At 36.9% G+C, this 16,353-nt stretch overlaps 1 protein-coding gene across 3 annotated transcripts in view; it reads right to left on the bottom strand.

The window, feature by feature from the left end:
• KLF8 (KLF transcription factor 8) overlaps positions 1-16,353 on the bottom strand; it is a 300,465-nt gene that overhangs the window by 18,225 nt on the left and 265,887 nt on the right. For all 3 annotated transcript variants that reach the window (XM_068533160.1, XM_068533158.1, XM_068533159.1), the window contains 3 exons: positions 11,747-12,311; positions 9,009-9,114; positions 8,246-8,385 (listed from right to left, as the gene is read on the bottom strand). In XM_068533160.1, coding sequence (XP_068389261.1) covers positions 8,246-8,385; positions 9,009-9,114; positions 11,747-12,311 — 811 coding nt within the window. The remainder of the gene's footprint in view (positions 1-8,245; positions 8,386-9,008; positions 9,115-11,746; positions 12,312-16,353) is intronic.

Raw genomic sequence — 16,353 nt, 5'->3', positions numbered from 1 at the left:
TATACAGGTATCAATAGAAAAACCAAATCATATACAAGGGAACCTCCATAAGACTATCAGCTAATTTCTCTGCAGAAACTTTGGAGGCAAGAAAGGAGTGGTATAATATATTCAAAGTGTTGAAAGGGAAAAAAACCCTGCAACCTATGATACTCTACCCAGCAAGATTATCATTCAGAATCAGAGAGATAAAGAACTTCTCAGACAAGAAAAAACTAAAAGAGTTCATCAATACTAAACCTACCAAAAAAGAAATGTTAAAGGGTCTTCTCTAAGTGGAAAAGAAGTAAGAGTCTATTATAAAGGGAAAATCCCACCAGGAAAGGCAAATATATAGTAAGGATTGAAGATCAACCAATTAAGTAAGCCAGTACAAAGATTAAAAAGACAACAAATTATAAAAGCAACTATAACTACATAAACAGTTAAGAGATAAACATGAAGATGCAAAATATGACGTCAAAAAAACCAAAATGTTGGGGAAGGAAGTAAAAAATGCCGATTTTTTAGAATGTGTTTGAACTTAAACGACTGAGTTTAAAAGAGTAGATATAGTTATAAATTAACATATATGAACCCCATGCTAACCACAAATCAAAAACCTATGGTAGAGACCAAAAAAAATAAAAAATAAGGGAATACAATAATACTACTTAAAAAAAATCATCAAACCACAAGGGAAGAAAAACAGAAGAAGAAATGAACAGAGAACTACAAAAACAAACAGAAAACAAGTAATAAAATGGGAATAAGTACATACTTATCAATAACTACTTCAGATGTCAATGGACTAAATGCTCCAATAAAAAAAATATGGTGACTGAATACCAGAACAAGACCCATGTGTATGCTGCTTACAAGATACTCACTTCAGAGTTAAACACACACACAGATGGAAACTGAGGGGTTGGAAAAAGATATTTCATACAAATGGAATAAATATGACAGTAGAGGTAGCAATACTCAAAGACAAAAGAGACTTTTAAAAAAAGGCCATAACCAAAGACAAACAAAGGCATTATATAATGATAAAGGAATCAATACAAGAAGATGATATTTTGTTAACATATAAGAACCCAATATGGGAGCACCTAAATACATAAAACAAAATGACAATAATTCAATAATAGCAGGGGACTTTAACACTCCACTTATAGCAACTGACAGACCATTTGTACAGAAAATCAATAAGGCAACAGTGGTCTTAAATGACACAATAGTCCAGTTGGACTTAATAGATATCTATAGGACATTTGATCACAAAACAGCAAAATACACATTTTTTTCAAGTGCACATGGAACATTCTCCAGGATAGATCACATGCTAGGCCACAAAAGAAGCCTCAATAAATTTAAGAGGATAGAAAAAATACCATGTACTTTTCCCCAACAACAATGGTATAAAACTAGAAATCAATTACAAGAAGAAAAATGGGAAAAGCACAAACACATGGAGACCAAACAACAGGTTTCTACAAAAACTAATGGTTCAATGAAGAAATCAAGGAGGAAATCAGAAAGTACCTCCACGTAAATGAAAATGGAAACACAACTTTCCAAAATCTATGGGATGCAGCAAAAGCAGTTCTAAGAGGGAAGTTTTGTCAACACAGGCCTACCAGAAGAAACAAGAAAAATCAAAAAAACAATCTAAACTTCCATCTAAAGGAATTAGAAAAAGATGAACAAAGAAAGCCCAAAGTCAGCAGAAGAAAGGAAATCATAAAGATCAGCGAGGAAATAAATAACATGGAGACAAAACATAAACAAAAACAAAACAATAGAAATGGTCAATGAAACTAAGACCTAGTTTTTTTTGAGAAGATAAACAAAATTGATCAATCTTTAGGCAAGCTCTTCAAAAAGAAAAGAGAGAGGATACAAATAAACAAAACAAATGAAAGAGGAGGAAATAACAATGAATTGCAGAGAGATAAAAAAATTAAAAGAGAAAACTATCAACAGTTATATGTCAACAAAATGGACAACCTAGAAGAAATGGACAAATTTCTAGAAACATGCAACCTTCCAAAACTGAACTAGAAAGCAATAGACAACCTAGTCAGACTGATCACTAGTAGTGAAATTAAATTTGTTACCAAAAAAACAAAAAAAAATTCCCAGCAAACAAAAGTTCAAGGTCTGTTGGATTCAAAGGGAAATTCTACCAAACATTTAAAGAAGAGTTAGAGTTTCCCTGGTGGTGCAGTTGTTAAGAATCTGCCTGCCAATGTAAGGGACATGGGTTCAAGCCCTGGTCCGGGAAGATCCCACATGCCGCAGAGCAACTAAGCCCATGCACGACAACTACTCAGCCTGCACTCTAGAGCCCGTGAGCCACAACTCCTAAGACCATGTGCTGCAACTACTGAAGCCCATGTGCCTAGAGCCCATGCTCTGCAACAACAGAAGCCACTGCAATGAGAAGCACGTTCACCACAATGAAGAGTAGCCCCTGCTCGCTGCAACTAGAGAAAGCCCACACGCAAGCAATGAAGACCCAATGCAGCCAAAAATAAAATAAGTAAAATAAATCTAAAAAAAATAAAGAAGAGTTAATACCTATTCTTCTCAAACCATACAAAGAAATTGTAAAGGATGGAGTATTCCCAAATTCATTATACGAGACCACCATTACCCTGATACCAAAACCAGAAAAAGAAACTAAAAAATGAAAATTATGCACCAATATCTCTGATGAATATAGATGTAAAAATCCTGAACAAAATATTAGCAAACCAAATCCAACAGTACGTAAAAAGGATCTATGATCAAGTGAGACTTATTCCAGGGTTGCAAGAATGGTTCAATATTTGCAAATCAATCAAAACAGATTAACAAAAAGAAGAATAAAAATCATGAGATCATCTCAATAAGCGCTGAAGAAGCACTTGACAAAATTCAGCATCTATTTATAATAAAAACTCTCAAAAAGTGAGCATAGAGGGAATATACCTCACCATAATAAAGGCAAGCCTACAGTTAACATCATACTCAATGATGAAAAGATGAAAGCTTTATCTCTAATACAGTGGTCCACAACCTTTTTGGCACCAGGGACCAGTTTCATGGAAGACAATTTTTCCATGGACCGGGGTGGGGGAGATGGTTTCGGGATGATTCAAGTGCATTACATTTATTGTGCACTTTATTTCTATTATTATAACATTGTAATATATAATGAAATAATTATACAACTCACCATAATGCAGAATCAGTAGGAGCTCTGAGCTTGTTTTCACTTGCCACTCATTGATAGGGTTTTGATATGAGTCTGCAAGCAATTGATTTATTATGGTCTCTGTGCAGTCAAACCATTCTGCTAATTATAATCTGTATTTGCAGCCGCTCCCCAGCACTAGCATCATTGCCTCAGCTCCACCTCAGATCATCAGGCATTAGATTCTCATAAGGAGTGTGCAACCTAGATCCCTCGTATGCTCAGTTCACAGTAGGGTTCGTGCTCCTATGAGACTCTAAGGCCACCACTGATCTGACAGGAGGAGGAACTCAGGCAGTAATGCGGGTGATGGGGAGCAGCTGTAAATACAGATGAAGCTTCACTCGCTTGCCCACCACTCGCCTCCTGCTGTGCAGCTTGGTTCCTAACAGGCCACAGACCGGTACCAGTCAGTGGCCCGGGTGTGGGGACCCCTGCTCTAATACAAAGAACTAGACTAGGATGCCCATTATTGCGACTTTTACTCAACATAGTATTGGAAATTCATGTTAGAGAAGTTAAACAAGAAAAAGAAGTAAAAGGCATACAAATTGGAAGGGAGAAAGTAAAACTGTCACTATTTGCAGATGACATAGAAAACCTGAGGTTTATACCAAAAAGCTATTAGAACTGATAAATGATTTCAGTAAAGTTACAGGATACAAGATTAATATACAGAAATCTGTAGATTTTCTATACACTAATAATGAATGAGAAGAAATATAAATTAAGGAAACCATCCCATTTACAATCACATCAAAAAGAATAAAATACCTAGGAATAAACTTAACCAAGGAGATGAAAGACCTATACTCTAAAACTATAAAACATTGATAAAGAAATTTGAAAATAATACAAAAAATGGAAAGATATTCCATGTTCTTGGATTTGAAGAATTAATATTGTTAAAATATCCATATCACCCAAAGCAATCTACAGATTTAATGCAATCCCTATCCAAATACCCATGACATTTTTCACCGATCTAGAACTAGTAATCCTAAAATTTATATGGAACCACAAAAGACCCTGAATAGCAAAAGCAATCCTCAGAAAAAAAGAATGAAACTGAAAGTGTCATGCTCCCTGACCTTAGACTATACTACAAAGCTACAGTAATCCAAACAGATTGGTACTGGTACAAAAACAGACACATATATCAGTGGAACAGAACAGAGAGCCCAGAAATTAACCCATATACATATAGCCAATTAATCTATGACAAAGGACACAAAAATGTACAATGAGGAAAAGACAGTCTCTTCAGTAAGTGGTGCTGGGAAAACTGGACAGCTACATATAAAAGAATGAAATAAAGCATTTTCTAACACCATATAAAAAATAAAATCAAAATGTATTAAAGACCGAAATTTGATACCATAAACCATAAAACGTCTAGAAGAAAGCATAGGGGTGACACTCTTTGACATAATTTGTAGCAATATTTTTTTTGGATCTGTATCCCCAGGCAAAGGAAACAAAACAAAAATAAACCGATGGGACCTAATTAAACTTAGCAGCTTTTGCACAGCCAAGGAAACCATCTACAAAATGAAAAGGTAACCTACTGAATGGGAGAAAATATCTTCAAACAGTATGACCAATAAGGTGTAAAATCATATATATATATATATATATACAGTTCATGAAAACTTCATATAAAAAAAGAAGAACCTAATGAAAAAATGGGTAGAAAACCTGCAAAGACATTTTCCCGAAGACATACACATGGCCAACAGGCACATGAAATAAATGCTCAACATCGCTAAACATCAGGGAAATGCAAATCAAAACCACAGTGAGGTATCATCTCACACCCTTCAGAACGGCTAATATCAAAATGTCTACAAATAACAAATGTTGGATAAGATGTGGAGAAAAAGAAACCCTAGTACACTTTTGGTGGGAATGTAAATTGGTGTAACCATTATGGAAAACAATATGGAGGTTTCTCAAAAAACAAAAATAGAACTACCATATGATCCAAGCAATTCCACTTCTGGGTATATATCTGAAGAAAATGAAAATGCTAGTTTGAAAAGACTAGTATTTTCAACGTTGGACTAGCACCCCAACGTTCATAGCAGCATTATTTACAATAACCAAAATATGGAAGCAACCTAAGCGTCCATCAACAGAAGAATGGATAGAGAAGTGTATATATACTCAATGAAATATTACTAGGCATAAAAAAGCATGAAATTCTGCCATTTGCAGCAGCTTGGACGGCCCTAAAGAGTATTATGCTTAGTGAAATAAGTCAAACAGAGAAAGACAAATACTTTATGATATCACTTACATGTGGAATCTAAAAAATAATACAAATGAATGTATATGCAAAATAGAAACTGACAAGTGTAGAACACAAACGTGTGGTTACCAAAGCAGGAAGGGAAGCGGGGAAGGGGTAAATTAGGAGAATGAGATTAAGAGATATAAACTAGTATGTATAAAATAGATAAGCAACAAGGATATATTGTATAGCACGGGAAATTATAGCCATTATCTTGTAATAATTTATAATGGAGTATAATCTGCAAAAATACTAAATCACTATGCCGTATACCTGAAAATAATACAATATTGTAAGTCAACTATACTTCAATAAAAAAAGATGTGGTACACTCACACACACACACACACACACACACACACACACAGTGGAATATTACTCAGACATAAAAAAGAATAAAATCTTGCCATTTGAAACAAAGTGGATGGACCTGGACAGTATTATGCTTAGTGAAATAAGTCAGACAGAGAAAGACAAATATAAGTTTTCACTTACATGTAGAATCTAAAAGAATAAAACAAATGAATAAATATAACAAAACAGAAAGAGAATCACAGATATAGAGGATAAACTAGTGGTTACCAATGGGAAGAGGAATGGCGGGACAGGAATATAGGGGGAGGGGCAGATCGAGGTAGGTGATGAATAGGTACAAACTACTATTTATAAAATAAATAAGATACAAGGATATATTGTACAGCACAGGGAATATAGTTAATATTTTATAATAACTTTAAGTGGTGTATAATCTATACGAAATATTGGATCAGTATGTTGTACACCAGAACTTAATATGTATTGTAAATCAACTATAATTTTTTTAAAAATGTCAAACTTTTTGAAACAGAGTATAGAATCTTGCTAACCTGGGTTTGAGGTGGGGATATGGGGAAATGTTGGTCTGGGGTACAGATTTCAGTTCTGCAAGATAAATAAGTCCTAGAAATCTAATGTACAACAATGTGACTGTAGTTAACAATATTGTATACTTGAAATTTGCTAAGAGGATGTATCTTAGGTATTCTCACGAGGCACACACACACATACACACAAGGTAACTTTGTGAGGTGATGGATGGGTTAATCAGTTTGTTTGTGGTGAATATTTCAGAATGCATACATATCAAATCACCCATTTTTACATCTTAAATATGAACAATTTTAATTTTCAACTATAAAGTTGGAGGAGAAAAAGAATAAATTAAGACAGAAAGCCTAACTGTGTGGAAGTGAGACTGGAATTGAAAGGATACAAATAATAGCTCACATTTATTGAGAGTTTACTATATGTCAGACAGTATTCTAAGTGTTTAAGCTATTAATATTCCCAGGTAAGGAAACTGAGGCAAAGAAAGATGAAGTAACTTTCAGCTAATGAGTGATAGACTGCGATGTCAAATTCAGACAGTGTAGTTTCACAGTGTATGCTCTTGGCTCTTATGTTTACATCCTCAATAAAAGAGCTATTTGAAGAAAGAAATAATAGAACTTTAGAAACACATAACTGGGGGCACAGAGAATGTTAAGAATCAATCATTAATTTTGAGCCTGAGTGAATGGGTGATGCTGTTATTAAAAACTGGGGCTTAACTGTATGTTTAATGGAAATTGTTGTATCTGTACTTTCTGCTTTACATGATTGTAAGCTCAAAGGAGATGAAGGGCTGCATTGCCTACTAGAGGTGGTATCCAGATAAGCTAGAGCCTCATGGCTCTCTGCTGAGAATATCTACCAGAGACAAGGTTATCACTCTCTGGAACACCTTGCAATGAACCCCAATCTTTAGAGTGCAATAAAGCAGGCATTTCTTCAGCTGTCTCACTTCCAAAGAACCTGTGGAATACCAGTAATAGAAAAAAAGTATACCCAGGTTGCATACCAAGGTTGGGTTCTATACAAACTCTAATACAGTATATGTTTACAAGAAAAGAGGTCCCCTTCCTAGTCCAGGGTGTCCAAGTCTCACTTCTGAGCTGGAGATGATTGGGAATGAGAAGTCTTCAAGGAGAGGGTACAAACTGATGACTGAAAAACTATTTCTGGCCCATAGGCAGGTTTCTTTGAATCTATGGTGTTATAAAATTTGTTTAATTACATGCCAACATTCAAAATCTAGGATGTTTCACATACAAATCTTGATTTTTTTTAATTTGGGAGATTTGGTAATACTTATTTGGAGTTGAGTGATAGTTCTCCTTCAGATGGGGCAGTTTGCTCACTCCCCCAGCCCCTGCCCTAAGCCCCCAGGTCTGTTTTACTTATTCTTTCTAATGTCCACCTTTCATTTCTAATGAGAACAAAGATATATTATAGGTTGGTAAATGATGCTGAGCTCCAAAAGCCTGCTTTAATTTCACTGTACTTTTAAATACTCAATAAAACTTGTGGGGCTCTGGTAGCAAGGGAGGGAGTCTTATCTGCCTTAATCTTCTTATAAATGTTATGACTTCCCAATTAGAAAGACCTACAGGTGCTCAATGGGAATGATAACTATTCAGAAGACACCAGGTATAGTGTTTTCTTAGGCTGGTTTCATGAAAGCTACCGTAGAGTAGAAACAAGACATAGGGATAAAAGCCATGAATGGAACCTGTGCCCATGAGTATAAATAGATCAACCTTTGTTTCAAGACTTTCTTCTCTTCCTGTCTCTCAGAGACTCTGTGTGTGTGTGTGTGTGTGTGTGTGTGTGTGTGTGTGTGTGTGTTGGGGGTAGGGTGGAGGTGGGCAGACCTGTATGGATTCTTCGGTGGGCTTTCAGATGAGAGCTTTTGGTGTACACTTTGCTGCATCCCGCAAAGTCACACTGGTGAATCCGTCTTCTCTTCAAGTCAAGGGACTCTTCTCCCTGCATTTGGCTCATTGCTGCTGGTCTGAGCAAAGAAAGAGAGATAAGGCCAAATAGTGATTTTAAAGTGGAGGCTAAATAAATGGACTTACATATAATGGGATCACCTCATACATGCATTTAATTTATGCAAATTTAATACCAGCCCCCCCCCCCAATAATTGAAATAGCTCAAGCAATTCCCTCAACTTAGCCATTCTGCTCAGTAAATACAGGTCCCAGAAGGTGGTAATGTTTCTTTGGGTGGTTTCTGTTCCCAAGCAGTATGAGCATTTCACTCTAATAAGCTTCATTCTTAGGTTTAAAGAAATGTATTTTTCATCCAACATGATTGCTAAAACACAAGCCAATGATAAGGTTGCTTTAAACTTACAGAGAGAAACAGAATGCAACTGTACTTTATAGGAAATTTGCAAATTTTCCAAGGGTAAAAATTGATGATCTACAATTAAAACATTACTGTGTCATAACATCCATGTCCACGCACATGTGTGCATACAAGCTCATACCTTCGCTGAAAAGGCAGTTTACCTATATTTTGTTGTCCTCAAATTCTTACTATTGTGTCTGAGAATTTGTTCCACTTTTACCACAGACACACACATATATACACAGAGACAGACCTGAAGTAAAGATAAAAGTACTTACTCTTGTACCTGAATATCCTGTAAGGCTGAGGATCCACTCTCAATTGTACTCTCCTCACTGTCACTTGGGATCTCCAGTGGAGACATGGAGGTGGGGTCAACTTTCACTAAAAGCAAAGAAAAGGAGCAGTGTGGGCTACAAATATATGAGCCTCTAATCATTTTCAGGATTCCCAGTTTGGCCCACAATGAAAAGTAGCAACAAAATAGAGAAATAAAGAAAAAGCAAAGATGGAAGAAGTATATTTGTATGGAAGGAAGAGAAGAGCATTTAAAATTTTAGCAGAGCAGGATAAAGAAATTCCTTTGAGGGAAGGGTACTGTGGAGCATTCTCACTAGAATGAGCTTCTCTAGGATAGTGAGTAAGATAAGATAGTGGGTTTCTCTAGGATAAGGTCTGGGTATGATTCAACTCCCTATCTCGAGGACCCAAGACAGTGTCTGTTGAAAAGTCAGGTTCAATTTGTATTTGTTGAATCAAACTCTAAATAGTTCCTTGTCTGTCCTCAGATCAATGCCTAGGCTCATGCCAGAGGTGAGAACATCCCCTTTGGCTTTTGTGTTCCTTAATGGAAACGAGTCATTGAGATGAGACACATAATGAGTGTCTAGTAGGTGCTTGATACATGTTAGCGTCCTTCCCTTCTACCTATGTTGGCAGAAGCCCTTAAATATTTATTGTCAACCAATGGTGTTTCTGACGCCTAACAAAACTCAGTCAGATGGTCAGACATCTCCTAGATCTAGTGAAAGCTTCAAAATTTCTATATAGAAGAAACTTAAGGGTGGCAATAAAGTTGGGGATGGGGAGTATTTGGCTAGCACAGTCACCTCCATACATTGTGTATCATTCATTAAAACGTTTTAAGCATATATCTGTGTCTGTGTCTCTGCATGCGTATGTGTGTGTTTATGATATAAATGTACTAGCATCCTAAAATTTTGTGTACATTATGAAAAATAAACAAAATAACATGTAAAGGGCGAGACAATACAAATAGAAGTTTTGATGCTTTCTTTTTGTGCTCCAAATACTTTGTGCAATACCCCCTTTGCCCCCCCACCAAGGTGTAAACATACCATTTGGAGACCACTGTGCTAGTGGTCTCAGCTTGAAACTACATTGAACACTTTTAAAATTTATTCTGTTTATTTAAAATAGTTCTGATGGACTGATGGATATTATGGTGGGGGGGAATTCAAAGCCCATCAAACCATCCCTTGGTGTTACCACTGCCTTGATATCAGCAAATTCTCACACAAATAATTTTATTTTCCCATTTCCTGTTTTGTTTGGCTCTCTCCCTATATGAAAATTGATAATTGTATTTTAAATAACCCCCTCAGGGGATCTCAAAAACAAGATTGTTATGAATACTTATCATTACCACAATTAACCACTAATCGATAACGACATTTTTATTCAAAAGAACACGGCGGAGTCTCAGCAACTTGATGCTTAGTATGTCATTCTCCTACACTTAGTGATGGAATGATCACAAGGCATTGAATTTCAAAGGTAGAAAACTCTTAGAAAGTTTTTTTGTAACACTGAGCTGAAATCTGGTTCCTAGTCATTTCCACCCGCATATCTCCCCTTTGGTCTTTTTAATTCATGCTAAACATTTATCAGCTCCTTTCTGACATGGGTTTTAGTCCTCTCACCATCTTAATCTTTCTCCTCTGATTATACTCCAATTTCCCAACATCCTTCCTAAAGCTGAACATCCAAAAGTGGTTGTAATTCTACAGATGTGGTGAAGGTAAATATCTTGAACCACTTCAAGAAGCCATATAATTTTCTTCCATCATTCTCCATTACAAACTAGATATGTCTCTAGGAGGGGAACTGGGTGGCTGGGCGATAGTGGTGAAAGGGAGATAAACATACCTTTCTGAATTCTGAACTTATTTTAAAAATAAGTAAAAGGTAAGTTTACAGCATATGAACTCTCTCCTGGAAAAAATTTCAAGTTTGTTCATCACATTATTTGTTACAAAACAACTACTATCTACCACTGTGCTCTCTGGAGATGCACAAAGAAAAATAAGATGGAGTCTTGTCCTCAAGCAATTTACAATTCAATTGGGAAGAATACCCATACACTTGTGATACAAGCATGTAAAAAATTAGCATGGAAGGTGATAGATGCCAAATGAGGTGGAACACAGGAAAGATGGCAAAATTTCAAAGACTATTTTACTTGTAGGAAAGAGAAAAGTACAGTGCTGGGAGAGGCTGGGAGATAAGGCTGGCTATGTATGTAGGGCTAGAAACATTCTCAACTTTTCTACCAAAGCATTCCTAATGACATAGAAGACTAAACACATCCTCCTGGAAAGTCCCAGTGTAGGTGCTTTAGTAGCTTAAAACTATTTTTGAAGTTCATGTTTTAAAATATTATTCAAATATTATATTTTTCTCTTTAATAAAATCATATTTTAAAAATATAAAATGTTTTAAATTACTTACTGTCAAATAATATAGAGGTTCCAGGAAGATACATAGTATTTCACTCAAAGATATATATACCCCAGTTTGAGAAACATGGGCTAAATGAAAAAGATTCTTTGTACATTTGTAAGCATTGAAGAGACATGATAAAAACAGTATTTATGAAAAATTGCTCTTAAAGCTGTATGCAAGAATAATTGGAAAAGAAATAGGAGATAGAATATTCAAAAAGGGAGTAGATGAAGGAAGGTAAGGTCCATCAAAGGGGCAGATTGATGCTCACCTGATCCAGCATTTTTGCCATCTCCTCCAATGAGTGGGACTGTAATGGCTGCAGGGCTCCCATCTGCAGGCAAAGTAGTATACACCATGGGCAGCGACTGCACCACCACTGGGATGGCCTTCAGGCTACCCATCTTATTTGACAGATTGACTGAGGGGATGGTGTGAATCACATGTAAGATCTGCTGGCCACCAGTGCTCTGAGAGGAGGCCAGGATAGAGCCTGGAGTCAGAACAGTAGGGATATTTGCTGAAGTGCCTGTGTCTGATGTTGAAGTGGATACTACAAGAGTCTGGGAAGCAGACTGTGGCTTGGGAGGACGTATTGGAGCTTGCAGCATACTGGCAGGCTGAAGAGGGGACTTTGGCTTGTGAAAGGAGAGGTCAACTGGTTCCACCTGGGGCAGGTTGAAATCATTAGCCAGAAGTTCTTCTGGGGGCTCAATCTTGATGTCATTTAACAGTGCTGGGTTCTCCATGGCGTTGGCATCCAGGAGTGGTGGAGATGTCATATTACCTCTGTCTGCTGCCTTAAGGGAATCTCTAATTTTAACAGGGCCAGTGACCTAAAACAAATACATAAACAAATGAGAGGTGCAAACAGTGAGTGTTAGTACCCTGAAGAAGAGAGATGTGAGCAATGAAAGAAAGAAATCTCTATTCTGTTGTCATGGACAGAATATACAGGGAGTTGAGAAAAATGAGGCAAGAGGAAAAATTAAAACAAGAGTAAAGAGGAAAAAAGACGGAAACTTTACTGAGTACCAGCATCAGGCACCGTATAAGGCAATTTATACAAATTATTTCATTTAAACTTTACAATAATTCTGCAAGATTAGTTAGAATCAACACATCTGAGTATCCACTATTAGTACTGTGTTAAGCCCAGTGAGGGCACAAATGAATAAGGTATAGCCACGAAGTACATACTAACATACCAAGTACAATGATAGAATAATATGAGTAGCTTATAAGTCATACCATAATAAGTGATGCAGCAGATATACAAGCAAGGTATTTTAGAAAAAGAAAAGGGAATGATTCATTCTGTCTAGAAGATCAGGGAAGGTTTCAAGGAGGAAGTGATATTTCAGATGAGTCTTAGAGAATTAATACAAGTTCTGTAAGAAGAGAAAGGGTAAAAAATAATTTCCATCTACAGAGACATAACAACAGACAATATGCTTAGGGAATAATGATGCAGTACAGTCAGTTGTATTAAATGCAAACTCTATCTGTGCAACTTTTAAATTTAAAAATACTAATTAAGGGACTTCCCTGGCGGTCCAGTGGTTAAGACTCTGTGTTTCCAACGCAGGGGACACGGGTTTGATTCCTGGTCAGGGAACTGAGATCCCACATGCAGCGTGGCCAAAAAATAAATACTAATTAAATGATCACTTTATAGGTAATATATAAAATAACATAAAACCTCAACCTAATTACAATTTTTCTGAGTTCCATGAATTCAAAGATCAAGGATATCCCAATTAAAAAATGGGTAAAAGGGAACAATCATCAGCAGGAAGGCACTGGAACTCACCAAAAAAGATACCCCACATCCAAAGACAAAGGAGAAGCCACAGTGAGATGGTAGGAGGGGCACAATCACAATAAAATCAAATTCCATAGTTGCTGGATGGGTGACTAACAAACCAGAGAACACATAACACAGAAGTCCACCCACTGGAATGGAGGTTCTGAGCCCCATGTCAGGCTTCCCAACCTGGGGGTCCGGCAATGGGAGGAGGAATTCCTAGAGAATCAGACTTTGAAGGCTAGCGGGATTTGATTGCAGGACTTTGACAGGACTGGGGGAAAGAGAGACTCCACTCTTGGAGGGCACACACAGGGTGGTGTGTGTGTTGGGACCCAAACGAGGGAGCAGTGACCCCATGGAAGACTGAACCAGACCTGCCTGCTGGTGTTGGAGGGTCTCCTGCAGAGGCAGGGGGTGGCTGTGTCTCACTGTGAGGACAAGGACACTGGCAGCAGAAGTTCTGGGAAGTACCCCTTGGTGTGAGCCCTCCCAGAGTCGGCCATTAGCCCCACCAAAGAGTCCGGGTAGGCTCCAGTGTTGGGTCGCATCAGGCCAAACAACCAACAGGGAGGGAACCAAGCCCCACCCATCAGCAGACAAGTAGAATAAAGTTTTATTGAGTTCTGCTTACCAGAGCAACAGCCAACTCTACCCACCACCGGTCCCTTCCATCAGGAAACTTGCACAAGCCTCTTAGATAGCCTCATCCACCAGAGGGCAGACAGTGGAAGCAAAAAGAATTACAGTCCTGCAGCCTGTGGAACAAAAACCACATTCACAGAAAGATAGACAAAAGGAAAAGGCAGAGGACTATGTACGAGATGAAGGAACAATATAAAACCCCAGAAAAACAACTAAATGAAGTGGAGATAGGCAACCGTCCAGAAAAAGAATTCAGAATAATGATAGAGAAGATGATCCAGGACCTCTGAAAAAGAATGGAGGCAAAGATAGAGAAGATGCAAGAAATGTTTAACAAAGAACTAGAAGAATTAAAAAGCAAACAAACAGAGATGAAAAATACAATAACTAAAATGAAAAATACACTAGAAGGAACCAATAGCAGGATAACTGAGGCAGAAGAACAGATAAGTGACCTGGAAGACAGAATGGTGGAATTCACTGCTGTGGAACAGAATAAAGAAAAATGAATGAAAAGAAATGAAGACAGCCAAAGAGACCTCTGGGACAACATAAAATGCAACAACATTTGCATTATAGGTGTCCCAGAAGGAGAAGAGAGAGAGAAGGACCTGAGAAAATATTTGAAGAGATTATAGTCAAAAACTTCCCTAATGTGGGAAGGAAATAGGCACCCAAGTCCAGGAAGTGCACAGAGTCCCATACAGGATAGACCCAAGGAGAAACAGGCTGAGACACGTAGTAATAAAATTGGCAAAAATTAAAGACAAAGAAAAATTATTGAAAGCAGCAAGGGAAAAATGACAACATACAAGGGAACTCCCATAAGGTTAACATACAAGGGAATTCCCATAAGTTTAGCAGCTGATTTCTCAGAGGAAACTCTACAAGCCAGAGGGAATGGCATGACATATTTAAAGTGATGAAAGGGAAGAACCTACAACCAAGATTACTCTACCCGGCAAGGATCTCATTCAGATTTGATGGAGAAATCAAAAGCTTTACAGACAAGCAAAAACTAAGAGAATTCAGCACCATCAAACCAGCTCTACAACAAATGCTAAAGGAACTTCTCTAAGTGAGAAAAACAAGAGAAGAAAAGGACCTCCAAAAACAAACCCAAAACAATTAACAAAATGGTAATAGGAACATACTTATTGATAATTACCTTAAACGTGAATGGATTAAATGCATCAACCAAAAGACACAGGCTCGTTGAATGGATACAAAAACAAGACCCATATATATATTGTCTACCAGAGACCCACTTCAGACCTAGGGACACATACAGACTGAAAGTGAGGGGATGGAAAAAGATATTCCATGGAAATATCAACAGAAACCTGGAGTAGCAATTCTCATATCAGATAAAATAGACTTTAAAGTAAAGAATGTTACAAGAGAAAAGGAAGGACACTACATAGTGATCAAGGGAGCAATCCAAGAAGATATAACAATTATAAATATATATGCACCCAATATAGGAGCACATCAATACATAAGGCAACTGTTAACAGCTATAAAAAAGGAAATCAACAATAACACAATAATCGTGGGCGACTTTAACACCTCACTAACACCAATGGACAGATCATCCAAACAGAAAATTAATAAGGAAACATAAGCTTTAAACGACACATAGACCCAATAGATTTAATTGATATTTATAGGACATTCCATCCATAAACAGCAGATTACACGTCCTTCTCAAATGCGCATGGGTCATTCTCCAGGATACATCACATCTTGGGTCACAAATGAAGCCTCAGTAAATTTAAGAAAATTGAAATCATATCAAGCAACTTTTCTGACCACAACGCTATGAGATTAGAAATCAATTAAAGGAAAAAAACGTAAAAAACACAAACACATGGAGGCTGAACAATACATTACTAAATCACCAAGAGATCACTGAATAAATCAAAGAGAAAATAAAAAAATACCTAGAGACAACTGACAACGAAAACATGATGATCCAAAACCTATGGGATGCAGCAAAAGCAGTTCTAAAAGGGAAGTTTGTAACAATACAAGCCTACCTCAAGAAACAAGAAAAAACTCAAATAAACAACCTAAACTTAAACCTAAAGGAATTAGAGAAAGAAGAACAAACAAAACCCAAATTTAGCAGAAGGAAAGAAATCATAAAGATCAGAGCAGAAATAAATGAAATAGAAACAAAGAAAACAATAACAAAGATCAATAAAACTAAAAGCTGGTTCTTTGAGAAGATAAACTAAATTGATAAACCATTAGTCAAACTCATCAAGAAAAAGAGGGAGAGGCCTCAAATCAATAAAATTAGAAATGAAAATACGAGAAGTTACAACAGACACCACAGAAATACAAAGCATCCTAAGAGACTACTACAAATAAATCTATGCCAATAAAATGGACAACCTGGAAGAAATGGAAAAATTCTTAGA

This window comes from Eschrichtius robustus, chromosome X, assembly GCF_028021215.1.
Source record: "Eschrichtius robustus isolate mEscRob2 chromosome X, mEscRob2.pri, whole genome shotgun sequence".
Classification (NCBI taxonomy): domain Eukaryota; kingdom Metazoa; phylum Chordata; class Mammalia; order Artiodactyla; family Eschrichtiidae; genus Eschrichtius; species Eschrichtius robustus.
This window is presented reverse-complemented; position numbering and strand designations above follow the sequence as displayed.